The 18,954-nt window shown below is 42.0% G+C and overlaps 1 protein-coding gene across 1 annotated transcript in view; it reads right to left on the bottom strand.

Moving 5' to 3' along the window:
• Nucleotides 1–18,954, bottom strand: part of pip4k2aa (phosphatidylinositol-5-phosphate 4-kinase, type II, alpha a) — a 194,283-nt gene that overhangs the window by 11,259 nt on the left and 164,070 nt on the right. The window contains exons 7-8 of the mRNA XM_078234551.1: nucleotides 14,415–14,528; nucleotides 2,367–2,619 (exon numbers count right to left, since the gene is read on the bottom strand). Coding sequence (XP_078090677.1) covers nucleotides 2,367–2,619; nucleotides 14,415–14,528 — 367 coding nt within the window. The remainder of the gene's footprint in view (nucleotides 1–2,366; nucleotides 2,620–14,414; nucleotides 14,529–18,954) is intronic.

Raw genomic sequence — 18,954 nt, 5'->3', positions numbered from 1 at the left:
CTAGCACTGCTGCCTCATAGCTCCAGGGTCCTGGGTTCGATTCCCAGCTTGGGTCACTGTCTGTGTGGAGTTTGTGCGTTTTCTGTGTCTGCATGGGTTTCCTCTGGGTGCTCCGGTTTCCTCCCACAGTCCAAAGATGCGCGGGTTAGGTTGATTGGCCATGCTTAGTGTCCCGGGATGCGTAAGTTAGAGGGATTAGCAGGGAAAATATGTGGGATATGAGGATAGGGCCTGGGTGGGATTGTTGTCAATGCAGACTCGATGGGCCAAATGGCCTCCTTCTGCACTGTAGGGATTCTATACTCCCAATGTTATGTACTAGTGAGCATAGGAATAGGAGGATTGATCGATTGAATACATGGCTGGAATACATCAGCATCCTTTTCTCCTTTAGGATACATATTGTGATTGTTTGAAATTTGGCATTCTTGCAGTTGTCCTGCTGAGTGCAAGAATAAAAAATTCAGCCACATATTTTTTCAGCAATATGTAACTAGCAGGTAATGTTATATTTATTTGGATCTGTGGGCAGAGCACATTTGGAGTACTGTATGCAATTCTGGCCTCCATTCTTCAAACAGTATGTTAAAACACTGCAGAATTTGTAGCAAAAGATTTTCAAGGTCTTTACCACGATTGAGAGGATCTAACTATAATCAAGGATTTAACAGGCCAGAGCTGTTTTCTCCAAAAAAGAGAATACTGAAAAGAGAGCAAACAGTGGTGTTTAAAATGAAAAAGACGTTAATTAAGATGGATGTGGAGAATTCAGAATCAGGCAACATAAATCTAAAATATTAACAGGTCAAGTAAAGAGTTTAGCTCCAGCTTTAGGAAAAATTTATTTATAGAGCGTTGTGAGAATGTGAAACCTGCTGTCACACAGTATGGTTGAAGCAGATAGCATTGATGCATTTAACGGGAGTGTTTTTAAAAATGTATTCATTTATAGGATGTGGGCATCGCTGGCTAGGCCAGCACTTAATACCCATCCCTAAGTGCCCTTGAGAAGGTGGTGGTGAGCTACCTTCTTGAACTGCTGCAGTTCCTGTGGTGTACGTACACCCATGGTGCTGTTTGAGAGGTAGCTCCAGGATTTTGACATAATCACAGTGAAGGAATGGCAATATATTTCCAAGTCAGGAGGGTGAGAGACTTCAAGGTGAACTTCCAGGTGTGGTGTTCTCTTGTATTTGCTGACCTTGTCCTCCTAGATGGTAGCAGTTGTTAGTTTGGAAGGCGCTCCCTAAGAAGCCTTGGTGAGTTCCTGCAGTGCATCTTTTAGATAATAGGCGCTACTGCCATTGTTCGTCGGTGGTGGAAGGAATGAATGTTTGTGGAAGGGGTGCCAATCAAGTGGGTTGCTTTGTCCTGGATGGTGTCGATGTTCTTGAGTGTTGTTGGAGCTTCATTCATCCAGGCAAGTGGAAAGTATTCCATTACACTCCTGACTCTGCCTTGTAGATGGACAGGCTTTGGGGAGTCAGGAGTTGAGTTACTCTCTGCGGGATTCCTAGCCACTGATCTGCTCTTGTAGCCACAGTATTTATATGGCTAGTTCAGTTGAGTTTCTTTTCAATGATAACCTCCAGAATGTTGATAGTGGGGGATTCAGCGATGGCAATGCTATTGAATATCAAAGTGTGATGGTTAGGTTCCCTCTTGGCGGAGATGGTTATTGCTTGGCACTTATATGGCATGACTGATACTTGCCACTTGTCAGCCTAAGTCTGGATATTGTCTGGGTCTTGCTGCAGACACAAGGCAGAATAGAATGGGAACTGGAGGAGGCCGGGTAGAAACTCCAGCAGAGAATAAATTCGACATAGAACTGATGGATCAGGTTTCAGGTTTGTAGATTCCATGGTTGGAATCTTCTAGCCCTTCACACCAGTGGGACCTTCAGGCCCTGCCGATGTGAACGGAGATTTCAATGGCTCTCTGACCCCCCTATGAGGGTGATAAGCAGCACAGGCCAACCCACGGGAATCAATGGGGGAAAAAAATCACTGCACGTGTGATTTAAATGTTAGCATACAAATGATTAAAAACAGATCCATTTTAGACAAATATTCTGGTTAAATTAAGATCTGCAGAAGTGCAGTCTGGAGGAAAATGAGTATACATTTATCACAATTAGAATTTGCATTTAATTGTTCTTATGTAAATGGCTGAATGCTTTTTCAGGCAAGTACATAACGGTTAACTTAAATTAGTTTATATGATATTGACAACCAAACTTATTTTCTGTGTAAATTGCACCAGCACATAAATGCCATCAACTATTTTGTTATAACTGCTAGAAGCAACTTGGATTTTTATATTTTTATGTATATTACATGAACAAAATGCAATTGTTTACTTACTTTCATGGCTTTTTATGGCATACACATCAATAGTTGGGTCAAATTCACCAGGTGCTAATGGTCTTGAACTGTTGAGTACATTCCCAGGGCTATCTGGAGGCGTTCCACACGATCCAGTTGTATGGGCTCCAGCCCCATCGCTTTCTCCTTCATCTTCTTCATCCTCAAACTCCATTTCTTCCTGTTCAGCTCGCTCAACATCATGAATTCCAACCAGAAGACTGTAGTCCATGATCTTCAGCTGAGCAAGGAACTGAAGTAAAATTATAGCAAATGAAAATCATACTTAAAGGTACTTGTAATTAGAAGTAAAACATGATAGTAATTTACCTTGAAGAATAAAAAAGTTTATTTATTGGCACGGTGGCACAGTAGTTAGCACTGCTGCCTCACAGCGCCAGGGACCCGGGTTCAATTCTGGCCTCGGGTCACTGTCTGTGCGGAATCTGCACACATTCTTCCCGTGTCTGCATGGGTTTCCTCTGGGTGCTCCAGTTTCCCCCCACAGTCCAAAGATGTGCAGGTTGGGTGGATTAGCTATGCTAAATCGCCCCTTAGTGTCAGGGGGATTAGTAGGGTAAATACATGAGGTTAGGGGGATAGGGCCTGGGTGGGATTGTTGGTGGTGCAGGCTCGATGGGCTGAATGGCCTCCTTCTGCACCGTGGGGATTCTATTAAAAACAAGGCAGTGCATTTGATATGAATTCCTCTGGGCTTGAGAGAAGGAAATATCAGTCAAGCTTCTCAATCTGGGGGGTCCTTTTTTGGTAACTCGTGATGCAAATTCCAACAGGGAGGGCATGATCTAGCTTACTCAAATGTGAATAGCCTTTCAACACTTAATTTGGGCCTGAACTTCCTCAGAGTGAGCGAGTCGGATGTTACTCCACTCCTAGTTTTTTTTAACCTTAATATTTTTTCCTACCGTGATGTCTGACCTTCCGACTCAGGACGAGCAAGACCCAGGCAGTGAAACATTTTCTTGGGGCCTAGCGGCGAGGGCAGCTCCGACAGATAAAAGAAGGCCACGCCCATCAGGACTGGCCTCATGGGGAGATGGGACAGGTTGACCCCTGGGGCGAGGGGGGTTATGCCTCAAGGGGAGGGGGCAGAATCGGATAGGACTGGGTGGAGGCAAATCTTATTAACTGGGGACCAAAAGAGAAAATGCTGGAAAATCTCAGCAGTTCTGGCAGCATCTGTAAGGAGAAAAAAGAGCTGACGTTTCGAGTCCAGATGACCCTTTGGCAAAGCTGAAAGGCATAGAAAGTGAGAGATATTTATACTGCAGGGTGAGGGAATGAAAGATGAGTCATAGTCACAAAAGCAAAGGGAAAGGCTGCTAATGGCAGCCAATAGAGAGAATAGAAGGTGCGAATGGCCAAATGGCAGAGAAGCTGAAGTCAGAGGGTAAGCTGTGACAGATGAAGATGTGGAGGGTGGGGCCGGGGGGGAAGCAGCTTCTCTTTTGGTTTCAGATTCCAGCATCTGCAGTAATTTGCTTTTATCCTATTGATTGGGGAATTCCCATATTTGCATCGGGGGCATGTAGTTTCCTAAGGGACGGGAGAAGTCCATTAAGAGAAGGGGGTAGTAGGTTGGGTGGGGGGTGGGGGGGACCCCCAGGGGTGCGAGCAATAGTTATTCAGAAATTAGAAGAGGTTTTAATTCTTCTAGCTTTATCTGGGTAACTATTGATACAACCCAGTTGGGACTCTCTGAAGTGTGCAATTTAATAGCATTTTCATATGGTTCCCCGTGAACGCAATTGTCCAGGGGGAGTTTGCACTTGCGGGTAATTATTATATAAATCATTATCTGTGACCATCTGAAAGAAGTCCCCAGCACAAATTGGGGGTATACAATACCTTGGAGTTTGCATGTTACAGCCCTAAGTCTAGGCTTGTGAGGAATGACCATTTGGATAAGGCACTTGATTGTCAGGTGTATGTAGAACTGTATTCAATATGACTTAAAATCTTAAGAAAAGAACATAGGAAAGAAACAGGAATCTGCTCTTAGTCTTATTTTAGTATGTAAACTAAATTCACAAATAAAATCAGTAAGCTCTGGAAATACTCAGCAGGTCTTGCAGCACCTGTGGAGGGAGAAACAGTTAACATTTTGAAGCGAATATGACTTCTTCAGAACTGAAGTAAACTCAAACCATGATAACTACAATAGTGCCACACACATCAGTCATCCTTATACACAAACTAATGGTAATTAGTGATGATGATAATTTGTGAGACCACACCTGGATTACAAGGTGCAGGTTTAGTCTCCATAGTAATGGAAGGATATACTTGCATTGGAAGTAGTACAGCAAAGTTCGCTAGATTGGTCCCTGGGATGAGAGGGTTTTCATATGATGAGACATTGATTAAATCAGATCTATGTTCTCTGGAACTTAAAAGAATTAGAGGTGATCGCATTAAAACATACATGATCCTGCAGGGGCTTGATAGGGTAGACATTGAGAGGTTGATACCCCCTGGCTGGGGTATCCAGGACATGGAGGCACAGTTTCACGATAAGGGAACAATCATTTAGAACTGAGATTGGGGAATTTTTTTTTACTCAAAGGCTTGTGAATCTTTGCAATTCTCGACTGCAGAGGGTTGTGGATGGTCCATCATTGAGTATATTTAAGGCCATGATAGACAGCTTTTTGTCTCTGAGGGAATCAAGGGATATAGGTAGCAGGTAGGAAAGTGGAGTTTAAGCCCTACTTCTTAGTTTTTATTCAATGCTCATTGATTTTCCCCCCCAAGTAGAGATTCTTAAAACATTTTCTCAGCTGGAACCTCGGTAGAGCATTATGGTTTGGCAGAAATGATTTTTTCTGCAATGCGATTGGCTGGAATTATTTTGATGGGGCAGTGTTGTGGAATGGGAAGAAATGCTCTGCGTGACATGATTGGTGAAACAGGAAAGAGAAAATAATTGAGAGAAAAACAGGTCTAATCAATAAGCAATCGGACAGACAAAATATATCTGTCCATATCAAATATCGTGAACACTGCTCAAGTTAACATCTATAGCCTATCACATCCCTGTGTTGCAAATTTCTTCTGACACACTTGATAGCACATTTACACCACTTAATTGATTCTCAGCCCTGGTATTTTCAGCCCAGACTCCCACAGAAAGAAAATTACAATGAACTAAAATAAATTGAATTGTTGTGAGTGTAGCTAGTTAGTGCAATAAGAATGAAACTTTTTAAATAAGGATGCTTACAATTAGGTTCATCAAATCTTACAACACAGAAATAGGCCATTTGACTGATTGTGTGTATCCAATTAGTCCCACTTCCCCAGAGTCCTACATATTTCTCCCCTCTTAAATATGCATCCAATTTCCTTTTGAAAGTTACAACTGGATCATCTTCTACTATGCTTTCAGTTAGTATAATAAACCCCTGCATAAAGATTCTCACCTCACTTATGCTCTTTTGTTAATTTTCTTAATGCCGCATCCTTCGTGTGTTGACTCTTTAGCCAATGGGAACGGTTTCTCCTTATTTGCTCTATCAAAATCCTTCATGATTTTTAATGCTTCAATTAAATCTCCCTAACCACCCAGCTTAGGTGAACCACCCACCTAGCTTCTCTTCCCCCTCATCCTGGTACCATTCTGGTAATTTTTTCCACACTTTCTTCAATGTTTTGACATCCTTTCTAAAGTATGGGAGCCAGAATTGAACACAATACTGAGCTGAGGCCTACCCAGTGATTTATAATGTTTAAATGTCTCTGAGGTGGCTGCAAAGTAAGGTAGATGAGGTGTTCAAAGGTTTGTGCATTCAGTTTGACACATTGAGATTGATTTTACCATCAAGTTGTGCCCATTTTGGGGTGCAAAATCTTGATAAAGTCAGGCATGAGGCGAGTAGCGTGATCTGCACCCTCCTCCGCACCGGTTCCCCCTTTACCAAGTCAATTTGCATGCATTTAAATCGACAATGGGCTGCACATCAAACCTTATCGGCACTTCTCCCTTTACCACTGCGTTCGCCTATTCAGAATCGGCACGAAACAGACATGCTCCATAAAAGTCCGATTCGGGCACTCCAGTTAGTGAGGAGATAAGTGCCGAGCATCAGACGGCTCTCTGCTCGAGATCAGTGGGGGAGGGGCCCACGATCGGTCTGAGTGGCGGAGGGAGTGGGGGGGATAAGGGGATCAGTAATGCTGGGGTTGGGTGTGGCAATGTCTGTGGGGCCAGGGGGAGGCATTATCTGACCTGGGAGTGATGTGGCAGGGGAGCCGCATTCTATTCTCAGTCAGCATTTTGTCACTTATGTCAGGCTTCATTGAGAGGAGGCTTGCAAGGTATGTAAAATGGCCCACACTTTCCAGGATCTTGCCGCTAAACTTAATCTATGGGAGGGAGATGTTGTGCCGTGATGCAGGTTGGAAGAGGACCTTCGTTTTCCGGCTGTTTAGTGAAAGGCCATTTTCTCCTGCATCAGAGAAGGACTCGACAATGACCTGGAGCTCAGTTTCTGAGTGAATTCACACAAAAACACCATCTGCATACTAAACCTCAATCAAACTCCTTTTGAATGTCCATGAACACTATATCAATCACATTACTCTCAGCGATCTTCTCAGTTACTACATTCAAGAATTGAATCAAATGAGTCAAACAATTTGCCTTTAAGGAGTTTGTACTGGTTGTCATTGAATAATTCATGTTTTTCCATGTGCCAATTAAATTTATCCCAGATTATTCTTTCTAAAGCTTACTCATCACCATAATAGGTCTAACTGGCCAGTTATACCTGGTTTATTCCGCTCCTCTTCTTTGAGCAGGGCTGTAACATTTGCAACTCTCCAGTCCTCTGACATCGCTCCCATGTACAAGATGGATTAGAAAATGATGATCAGACCCTCTGCTATTTACATAAGTGGCAATTAGGGATGGGCAATACATGCTGTCCTCATCAGGGCTACTCATATCCCATGAATGAATAAGAGAAAATACTGGCCTGGATTATTTTTCCTAAACAGGACTAACTATTGTTACAACCATAGCAGATGTTATTTGTTGAGCGAGACAAATCCCAGCGGGAAACTTGTCTTACTGATCAAACTTTATTTTTTTATATTCTGAAAGCAAGGAGAACAAATGGCTGATCCTTGAAGCACAGAACACGATATCAATCACATTACCAGTAACACTTTTAGGATTTTAAAAATTTAAAGGTGCACCAACAGGAAGAAAAACTTAAGCACCTAAGATTAAAGTTATACAGTTAAATCAGTCCTGCAGAACCGCCCCCCCCCCAAAAAAAAATCCACTTGGTCAGAACACAGAAGAAAACTACTTGGCATCAACTCCCATACACATTTATAACCATAAAAATTCAGTTATATTACCCAAGTCAAAAACTGTTGCCACCTTAGGCAAGGTATACCACATGATTTCTCAAATTCTTCCACTCAGCAATGGAAATCCAAGAAAGTTCAGAAACAAAACTGCTTTCTGAAATAAGATTTTTCTGGCCTAATGGGATGGCTTTTTCAGATTTCACACCTTCTCAGCACAGGACATCTTCCCCCACACAGCCACCCAACTCAGCTGGGCACTTTCTTAAATATCCTTCTCCCCTTTCATCACTGATTTCATTGCCCTCCTGGGTCCTCTTTGAACTCAACTTTTATGTTTTCCCATTGCTTCAACCTTTGGGCCAATAAAACTTAATAATGTCCTCCTGCTTACTTATGAAACCTTTGTGAATTGTATAAGGCCCTTAAACCCCCCCCCCCCTTGAAAATGAACAGCTGCCTCTAATTCCTACTTGTCTCTTAATGCAAATTTTAAACCCCAACCTCTTTACTTGCAAGTCCAACTTCACCATTGCCTCTCATTACAAATGCATGCCTCGAGAACCTTTATCATTTTATCTTTCAACTCTCACAGACAAGCTCTCTCCATTAATCTTTTCCCAGCTTAAATAAATCATGTATACCCACACAAAGCTTTTACAGAATACCACCATATTCCCAAAAATATTAAAAAGAGTAACATCCATCTTCACACTGCGCAATGCAAAAAACAAAGTAATATCCTTCTGTTACATTGTAAGTATCTGCCTTTTTAAGGTTATACTTTATAATATAATAGATAAGCAACACAAGAGGAGGGTTGTACCATACAAAGGTGAATTGCTCTTCAGTGTCAATCAGGGACTTTGGTATTTTCTCTTCCCAAAGAAAGTTATGTTAAACCTAAGAGTACAGTACAGAGCTTTGCATTTGATGATGTATGATATGCATGTGATGTGCAATAGAAAGGAAATACAGAGGTAACTATAGAATCCCTACAGTGCAGAAGGAGGCCATTCGGCCCATTGAGCCTGCACCGACACCAATCCCACCCAGGTCCTATCCCCGTACTCCACATATTTAGCCTGCTAACACTAAGGGGCACTTTAACATGGCCAATCAACCTAACCCTCACATCTTTGGACTGTGGGAGGAAACTGGAGCACCTGGACGAAACCCACGCAGACAAGGGGAGAACGTGCTAACTCCGCACAGTCACCTGAGGCCGGAATTGAACCCGAATACCTGGCGCTGTGAGGCAGCAGTGCTAACCACTGTGCCACCGTGCTGCCACTTTGGTGAAAGTACAAAGGTTCCATTTTCATACTCACAGGAAGTCAGATGTGCTATTTATAAAGACAAGAACATTATAACATAGAATAACTAATATTAAACTGTGTTTTATAAGTACTGCAGTGTCTCTTCAGCTTACAACGGTCTAATTGATAAAGCTGTGTAAGCTCAGTCAATTGAAGGGCTCTGGTATTTTATTGGAGATCGTGGGCGTTCATCGCAAATTTCTATCTTTGCTTTTTTTAATGTGGTGCTAGAGGAGGTAAAGTTGGGTGGTAAACTTATGAGAAATTTGATTCAAGGAGTATGCTACCTTTCTGGTGTAATGGGTATTTGAAATGCACCATATCGGGAATGCATGCCTACATTTTCACAGGAAGCATATCCTAGAATATATAAATACACACCACATATTTTACATTATTATCCAAAATAAAATCATACACACGCATGCACTTCCTGCCAACATTTTCCATTGTAAATTTCTCCACTGAAAGATTGGGCTATAATTATGGCATGACACATTTAGATAGGCAGTTACCATTTTAAATGTGGACATAGAAATTTCTAACAGAAATATAAAATTGAGAACAGCATGTATGATTTTAAAATAGGGACTCCAGCATACTCTGGTTCAATTATACCTGCCCTCTGTGCCTGCTTCACTTCAAAGCTATAGTTGATTATGATTCCCTGTGTGCAATTCTATAGAAAATTGACCAATATGTATGTATATGCACACACAAGCAGATCAGCTAACATGGTTAATGTTAGAAGATATGCTATTTCATAACAGTGTTGACAGCGAGAGATAGAAAAAGATTGACAGGAAGTACATGCGTGCTTTAATCAAGATTTAATAATTCACAGTTATAAATTTATATCCATTATAGAAATAGAAGGATATATAATAGAGTTAGATGAAGAGAGATACGAGAAGATTTGTGCACAGCATAGCCAATAGTCTGTTCCATAGAGTCAATGCAACTTGATGGAACACATATTCTTCATACTTTCTAAACCAATTTGTGCACAAAATATTTATGATACTTATTTCTTAAACTTATATACAAAAGATACACAATTCTCATCACATGAAGAATATAACAAACACTCAACAACTGATTCCAAAACAGTGTTTTAATTGATGGGTTTAAATCAATTTATGATAATATAAGTGGTTTATGTTACCAAAATTACTATCATTATTTATAATAAGGTTTTCATGTTATGAAAGGTTTTAATATTGAGCAGACAAATGTCATTGGAGAGGAAATTGATATTCTGTTCTACATTCTTATTATGTATTGAACTTCATATGATAATTCTCAGATAATGATTAATGATCATGTCTCCTTCAGTGCTGGATTACTGAGAAAATTGCATCTAGTGGATGTATATCAAACAGCTATAATTTTGAGATGTCCTAATGAGGTAGTTAATATACTGGAGGGATGAGCTTCAAAAGCTAAATGACCTTTTGCTCGTTCCTTGCATTTCTTATGTTCTGCAGTTGCATCTGTCCAATGCAAAAATGCAAAGCCACAAAGTGACTCATTTGTATTTTTAATGTGTTGGAATTCTGTTATTTCCAACGAGTCAGCCATTTATTTAAAACCCTACAAGTGCCACAGATCAATACTCATCATAAAAATTACATCACACCACACACTTAAATTGTACTTCACTATTTTATAGTTCATTGAAAGAGAGAATTAGTGCTAGCTCTAAATGCAGTTAAACAAATCACACTATGTTTATTATGAAGGTTACGTTGACTTTTCACCTGCTAAATAGGGCGGCACGGTAGCACAGTGGTTAGCACTGCTGCTTCACAGCTCCAGGGACCTGGGTTCGATTCCTGGCTTGGGTCACTGTCTGTGTGGAGTTTGCACATTCTCCTCGTGTCTGCGTGGGTTTCCTCCCACAGTCCAAAGATGTGCAGGTTAGGTTGATTGGCCATGCTAAAATTGCCCCTTAGTGTCCTGAGATGCGTAGGTTAGAGGGATTAGTGGGTAAAATATGTAGCGATGTGGGGGTAGGGCCTGGGTGGGATTGTGGTCGGTGCAGACTCGATGGGCCGAATGGCCTCTTTCTGCACTGTAGGGTTTCTATGATTTCTTTCTATGATTTCTAAATTACCTTTTTAAAAATAGATACAATGCAAAATGAATTTAAGTAAATGCTGTAGGTTAGAACAAAGAATAGTACAACACAGGAACAGGCCCTTCGGCCCTCCCGACCCATGCCCTAACTAAACTAAAAAAAAACCTTCTGCCCTTACCTGGGCTCTATCCCCTCCTTATTCATGTCCCCATCCAGATGCCTCTTAAATGTTGCTAATGTGCCTACTTGCAACACATCCTCTGGCAAGTGAAAAACTTCCCCCACACCTCTCCCTTAAACTTTCCCCCTTGTCATTGATACTTCCATCCTGGGAAAAAGCCTCTCATAATTTTGTAGACCTATCAGCTCTTCCCTCAGCCTGTCTTTCCAGTGAAAACAACCCTAGTTTGTTCAACCTCTCCTCATAGTCAACACCCTTGAGACCAGGCAACATCCTGGTGAGCCTTCTCTGTACTCTCCCCAATGTTTTCATGTCCTTCTGGTAGTGTGGCGACCAGAACTGCATGCAGTACTCCAAATGTGGCCTAACCAAGGTTTTATATAGCTGCAACATGATTTCTCAACTCTTGCACTCAGTGCCTTGGCTGATGAATACAAGCATGCCATATGCCTTCTTAATCAGCTTGGCCACTTGTGTTCCACTTTTAGGGAACTGAGGACCAGCACGCCTAGATCCCTCTGTTTGTTAATGTTCCTCAGAGTTCTGCCATTTACAGTATAATTCACACTTAAATTTGATCCTTTATAAATTTTAATAAAATTTATAATTTTTAATAAATTTTCCAATCTTTTCATCCATGTGAATTACATGGACAGAAAAAAGCTGACGTTGAGAGTCCAGATAACCCTTTATCAAAGCTTTGACAAAGGGTCATCTGGACTCGAAACATCAGCTCTTTTCTCTCCTTGCAGATGCTGCCAGACCTGCTGAGGTTTTCCAGCATTTTCTCTTTTGGTTCCTGACTTCTCCCAATGGGTGGGTTAATCAATTCCAATGCTTTCATTTGCAAGAACTATTTCATTCAGGTCTGCTGCAATGCTGTCGGTATATTTGAGTTGACTTAACACAATAATTCTATAAATGACAGCATCCTCACCATCACCTGACCCTCTCCAAGCCCAGACTCAGGTACTGTATCTCTGAATTACAGCCTTGCAGCTTACCGTTCAATTAATTTATTTTGTGAAAGATGTGAGCCCCATTGTAATCAGAAGCAAGTTGGGACGAGTCCACTGTCCATCAGAAAAGTGGTGATACCTTCAAAATCATATCTGGGGTTTCGAGTTGGGGGGGGGGGGGGGGGGGGGGCGATGAGGTGGCAAAGTAGAGCAAAACAAAATTTCAAACTAATCCCAGGTCACAAATATGTTTATATATAATGGCTAATTATAATCATTTGGACAGTAACAAAATACAGATAATATATCATAGAATCATAGAAACCCTACAGTGCAGAAGCAGGCCATTCAGCCCATCAAGTCTACAGCAACTCTCCGACAGAGCATCCCACCCAAACCCTATCTCCGTAACCTGACGTATTTAGCCCGCTAATCACTCCCTAACCTCCACACCTTGGGTCACTAAGGGGCAACTTTAGCATGGCTAATCAACCAAACCCGCACATCTTTGGACTGTGGGAGGAAACCGGAGCACCTGGAGGAAGTCCACTTAGGCATGGGGAGAACGTGCGAACTCCACACAGACAGTACGCAAGGCCAGAATTGAACCCAGGCCCCTAGTGCTGTGAGACAGCAGTGCGAACCACTGTGCCGCCCTTATGCACCATGGTATACAGAAATTAATTTCCTTGTGCTGCTCACACTTGGTGTTAAAGAAGTAGAGAATGTCCAGAAAAATATTTACTTTTAAGGTAAGTGAAATTGGGGTATGATCTGTAAGTGTTCAAAACATTAATGAAGGGTTAAGACTGTAGAAGTACAATCTTCTGCAATAAGAGTTACATACACCAGGACCACATATTTGGAAGTGACATTTATCTTATACAAATGCAGCAACATACAGGCCCATCGAGTCTGCACCGACCACAATCCCACCCAGGCCCTACCCCCACATCCCTACATATTTTACCCACTAATCCCTCTAACCTACGCATCTCAGGACACTAAGGGGCAATTTTAGCATGGCCAAAATGTATCATTTATAAGGAACAATACTAAAAGCAGTTTTTAAAAATGATCCAGATTATATTGTGCACAGATCACTGGAAGTTCATGATTAATGCAGAAATGCTGTGGCCAAAGCAAATGGGTGGTATTAATTGAACCAGTGCAAATCAAAGGAAATAATTCTGTCAGTATAAATGTCATTGGCTAAACCACATCTGGAATACTTTGCCCAGATTTGTTTCTTCACATGATGGATGATATAGTGGACTCGGAAAAGTTTCAGAGGAGAGCTACAAGAGTGATTAGCGTATAGAACTATAGCTACTCAGATAGGCTTTAAAAACTGGGTCTATTTACTTTAGAATGATGTAGACTTGGGGGTAATCTAATAGAGTATATAAAATAGGTAATGGGCCAATTGATGGATTATTTCAGTTTGGCATATTGGGAGGGACCATGGGGACATGTATTTAAACTATGTAAAAGTAGGAATCACATGGATCTCTTCTCTCAGAACATAGTGAACCTCTGGACTGAGTTGCTTGTGCGGTTTGTACTGACTCTTTTAAAGAGGGAGATGGGCAGGTTCTTAGCTGAGATTGAGTTTATCTCATATAGAAAGTAATTGTATCAATAACTATGTCTGACATAGTTGGAGAGGAATTTTCCAAAGTTATTTTTCCCTGATGGTTTTTTTTTAGTGGACTGTGAAGGAGGCAGCATCTAACCAGGATGTTCCATGGGGTAGACTTGGTAGTCTTTTTTTTAAGAAGTTAAAGTTTTAAAATTTATTCATTGTCACAAGTAGGCTTTGATTAACATTGCAGCGAAGTTACTGTGAAAATCACCAGACTCCGGCGCCTGTTCAGGTACAATGAGGGAGAATCTAGCATGGCCAATGCACCTAGCCAGCACATCTTTCGGACTGTGGAAGGAAATGGAGAACCCCGAGGAAACCCACGCCGACAGAGGGAGAACATACAGATTCTGCACAGACAATGATCCAAACCAGGAATCAAACCCGGGTCCCTGCCACTGAGAGGCAGCAATGCTAACCATTGGGTGGCATGGTGGCACAATTGCAAGTCATTTCAGTATGGTCACATATACTTAAGGCATTAGTAGAAGAAACACAAACTACACAATCCTTATTTGATTTCTCACCTCAACATCCTTCTTGAGCTTTTCAAGGAACATCTTTTTGTTGTTTTCATCAATGCAAATTTTTTGCCCATCATTTATAAAATCATTGTCCTTGTATGTTGGTAGCTCCTTGGCCTGCAACAAGATCCACATGAATCAATCACAAAGTTTTAGTCAAAGAAAGTGGCAGACCATGAAAGTCTCCAATCTATTTCTTATCAAAACAATGTTGGATTCACATTAGTCAGCACATCTCAAACAAATAGAAACACAAGATGCTTCCTTAAATTAAGGAGCGAGTTGAGAATGAACCAGAGGTGGCGCAATTGAGCTGTTGCAAAAAAGTCACCAAAATAGCTGAAGAGCAAAATTTGAGCAAATGCAGCAATCTAAAAATACACAGCAGTTTGTCGCCTGAGTAGATATCGCGTATGTTACTGAAGTATTGCCAAAGAAAGTTCAATATATTGAAAAGGTAATATTTGAGCTCTGTCCTCCCCCACCCCACCCAAATGATCCTACACAAAAATAAATACATCCTCAAGCTCTAAACAAAGTTATATTAGAAACAACAGGACAACCTAAAGAAACATCTGCCTAACAGTAAATGGTCTGGAGTTTTGACACAGTTGCACTTTCTGTGAGGCAATTCTCCGGAAATTGGCAAAACTGGCGCAAAACAAATCACAGAACTTACGTCCAGCACAGGTTTACATTTACTTATAAGTGTCATAGTAGGCTTACATTAACACTGCAATGAAGTTACTGTGAAAATCCCGATCTGTCACCAATCTCCAGCACCTGTTCGGATACACAGAGGGAGAATTTAGCATGGCCAATGCACCTAACCAGCACGTCTTTGGACTGTGGGAGGAAACCGGAGCACCTGGAGGAAACCCATGCAGACTCAGGGATAACGTGCAGACTCCACACAGTGACCTAAGCTGGGAATCGAACCTGGGTCCCTGGCACTGTAAGGCAGCAGTGCTAACCACGGTGTTGCCCTAACTTGAGTTTCATGGGCTGGAATTCTCTTGCCACTCACGCCAGCAGGATTCTATGGTCGCACTGGCAGTGCACTCCCGCCCATGGGTTTCCTGCCAGCGTGCGGTGATGACAATGGGAATTCCCATTGATAGCAGCGAGATCAGAGATTCCCACTGCTAGCAAACAATCTGCCATCTCCTGCCTGTGGGAAACACGCGGCTGGGAGGTCGGAGAATCTCACCCATGATCTTTCGTGCAAACTTAAAATACACCACAGTCGGCGCCAACCTGGACTTTAAAACTGGCCATGTCCTCAAATCGAATCAATCACCACTGGAAGCCTTCCTTAGTTGGTGACTGAGGACGATGTTAAAACAAAACTTTTTGGGAGCTTAAGAACACTAAGATGAACATTCCAAAAGATTTTGAATATAACGTTTCTTAATTTATTAAGGAACTGACTGCCGTACAGCAGTAAAACTACCAAAAAGTTGTGTCACTTCTTTTACAATTCATTTCCAGTTATTTAAAAAATGGGCTACTCACAAATGTGGTCTAGACACTGATTAAAACCTTTTTTATGATTACCCTATTTATATAATAATAAAGCTGTATCAAGTTATTTTTAAAAAGGAATTATTTTTAAAGCACAAATTTATTTTTAAATTACATCCGCAAATGATTGCGCTGGTTCTTGGCAGATTGTGCACTTGGCAAAATGCACATGAGTAAGGCAAGAAATATGAGATTAAAAAACACTTTGCAAAACTGTTGGGCACAATTTGCACCTGGATTGCACACTGCATCCAAAGTGGAAACTCTAACATGATATGTACAAACGTGGCATTGTTTACTGAGTCATAACTTTGTACTGCTCAATGTTCACAAAATTGAAGCTATCCCGATTTGTCCCTGATGGAATCCATGTGTGCTGCTGGCTGAGGGAGGCATTCACTGGAACTCAATCTCACCACTTTAATCAACCTCCTACCCTGTGACTAATCCATTCCTAAGAATACATTCTTCAACCCTTCCATTCTGTTAATGTCACTGGGTGAGTAATTCAGAGATCCAAGCTAATGGACATGGGTTCAAATCCCATAACAGCAGCCAGTGAAATTCAAATTCCATATTAAAAAAATCCCAAATGGAAAGCTAGTCTCAATAATGGTGACTATGGTCGGGGTTTTTTGGTCCCACCCGTGGCAGGAATCATCATGGGCAGGACAGAATATTTGACGGACCAGCTGAAGATACATTGATTTTGGCAGGAATTTCCAGTCCTGCAGTGGGCGGAACCGGAAACTATCTGATTGCCGTGAAAACTCATGTGGTTCACTAATGTCCTTTAGGGAAGGAGATTTCCCGTCCTTAGCTTCTCTGGCTACATGTGACTCCAGACCCACAGCAATGTGGTTGACTCTGAAATGCCCTCAGAAATGACCCAGTAAGTCACTCACTTCAGGGCAATTAGGGAAGGGCAACAAATGCTGGCCTTACCACCGATCCCCGCATCCAATCAAAGAGTAAAACAACTCTAGAATCTCATTTATGAACCTCACTCAATACCTCCACTGCTGCCCAAAATCCATCCAGCCTACAATCACAGGGAATGAATACTCAAATTTTCCCTACACTGACTTTTCTGTGCCCACCTTTAGTAAACTTCAGCCAATCAAGAACTCCTGAGTCTCTTCCTGCTTAAAGTCCCACACAGTCATCAGTTTTGCTCCCATCCTTGTTGAGGTCCCTTGGATCCTGATGTCCTATCTAGTTAACTTCAAGATCCTTGTGCTGGATTTTATGCTCCCCTTTCAGCATCTTTGAAGTGGGGGGAGAGGGAGGGGGGGCTCATTAAACACAGTACGTGGCTTGCATACTGCCCTCCTGCCTGCTCCCAATCTCTTACACACAGCAGAGGGAGGTCTATGTCAAGCGGGTAGCCAACAGCTTTCAACAGGTCGGACTAGTGGGGAGAGATCACCTTTCCACTGTGCCAACCCTCACCATCTCCCTCTGCCCCCGACTCCCACTCCCTCACCATAACCCCCACCACCTCCCCCTTCCTGCAAATGTTGTAACTCCTTGTCTATATTGAACCAAGAATTGGCTGGGGCCTGCCTGAGCAGGGGCCCACCTCCAGTCTGGTCTCCATACCTCCTCTGCTGGGGCACTGGCCGTAGTCCAGGCAGTGGCCACCGTTCAAAGCTGCAGGGACTTCAGAGCTTCCAGCTGATTGGATTGGTTGGTAACATTTTAAGACGGGAATTTCTCCCTGGATAGGTGGGTGCAGAAGCCTTGCTCCTGGTCAACTAATGCTGCCGAGCTTATTCCAGCCAGCTTCTTCATAGGCAGGCTTCTGACTAACATCCAACATTCAGGAGGAGGATGGGGGGGGGGGGGTTGTGGGAGGCACTGGATGGGGTGTGGGGTTGGGGGGGCGGGGGGCTGCAGGGAGCATGATGCCCCATTGAATCCAGCCAATTATAATAAACAATAGAAAATGCTGGAAATAATTAGCAGGTCAAGCAACATCTGTGGAGACCCCACTCAGGAAAGTCATCAACCTGAAACTTTCACTGTGTTTACCTCTTCACAAGTATAATGCACAACCTATTGGTTGTTTTCTGCATGTTTTGCTTTTATTTCATATTTCCAGCACTTTGCTTTTGCTCAAAACCCTTATCGTGACAATGATATTCCTTTATGGGTAATTATCTTTATGTATTCCGGCCTGATCTGTATCTTTAGAATATCTGACATCAGGTGACTGGTCAACCCCCATCCTCTCTGTTCTTATCAGAGCCTGATCTTCCAATCTTTATGACCTAACCTATTGATTTTTCAGCTAAAACCACCTTGAAATGTAGAGAGAGAGAGAAAGACAGACAAGGGCTTCTGAAAAGCTCTTGCTTCAATAATGCCTTTGATCTCTTCCTTCCTTCTCCCTCCAGCCTCCCTTTACTTATTTCCCCCTCTGACTTGGAACATTCACAGCTATGTGTGGAGTACTATGAGGTGGTGACCATTGGTCAGTATAAAAGAGAGATTTCAATATTTCACACTTGCGTGGGAGCACAGGAGTAGACCATTCAGCCTGTTCCACCTTTTAATCTGATCATGGCTGATCTATATCTCAACCCCAATTACCCACCTTTGTTCTGTATCCTTTGAATCCATTCATCTAACAAAAATATCAATTGGAGTCTTTCAAATTTTAATGGACCCAGCATCAAAGGCCTTTTGTGTGAAAATATACTTCCTGACTTCATTCCAAATTTGAGGGTTGTGCCATGTCCTGAATTTGGATTTCCCTCATCAGAGGAAATAGAGCAATTCAATTTCATAGTGCTGCCTCTGGGGCTTCAATGCCATAAGAATCATGGGGAGATGGCCAAATGATAACGTCACTGGACTAGTAATTCAGAGCCCCGTGTTAATGCCTTGGGGACCCTGGTTCAAATCCTATCACTGCAGTTGGTGGATTTTAATTCAATTCAATGAAAGCTAGTCTCAATAATGGTGACCATAAAATATCATCAGTTGTTGTTAAAAACCCATCCGGTTCCCTTTA

Source organism: Mustelus asterias, chromosome 2 (genome assembly GCF_964213995.1).
Source record: "Mustelus asterias chromosome 2, sMusAst1.hap1.1, whole genome shotgun sequence".
NCBI lineage: Eukaryota > Metazoa > Chordata > Chondrichthyes > Carcharhiniformes > Triakidae > Mustelus > Mustelus asterias.
Note: the sequence above shows the minus strand (reverse complement) of the source record. Positions and strands in the feature narration are given on the sequence as shown.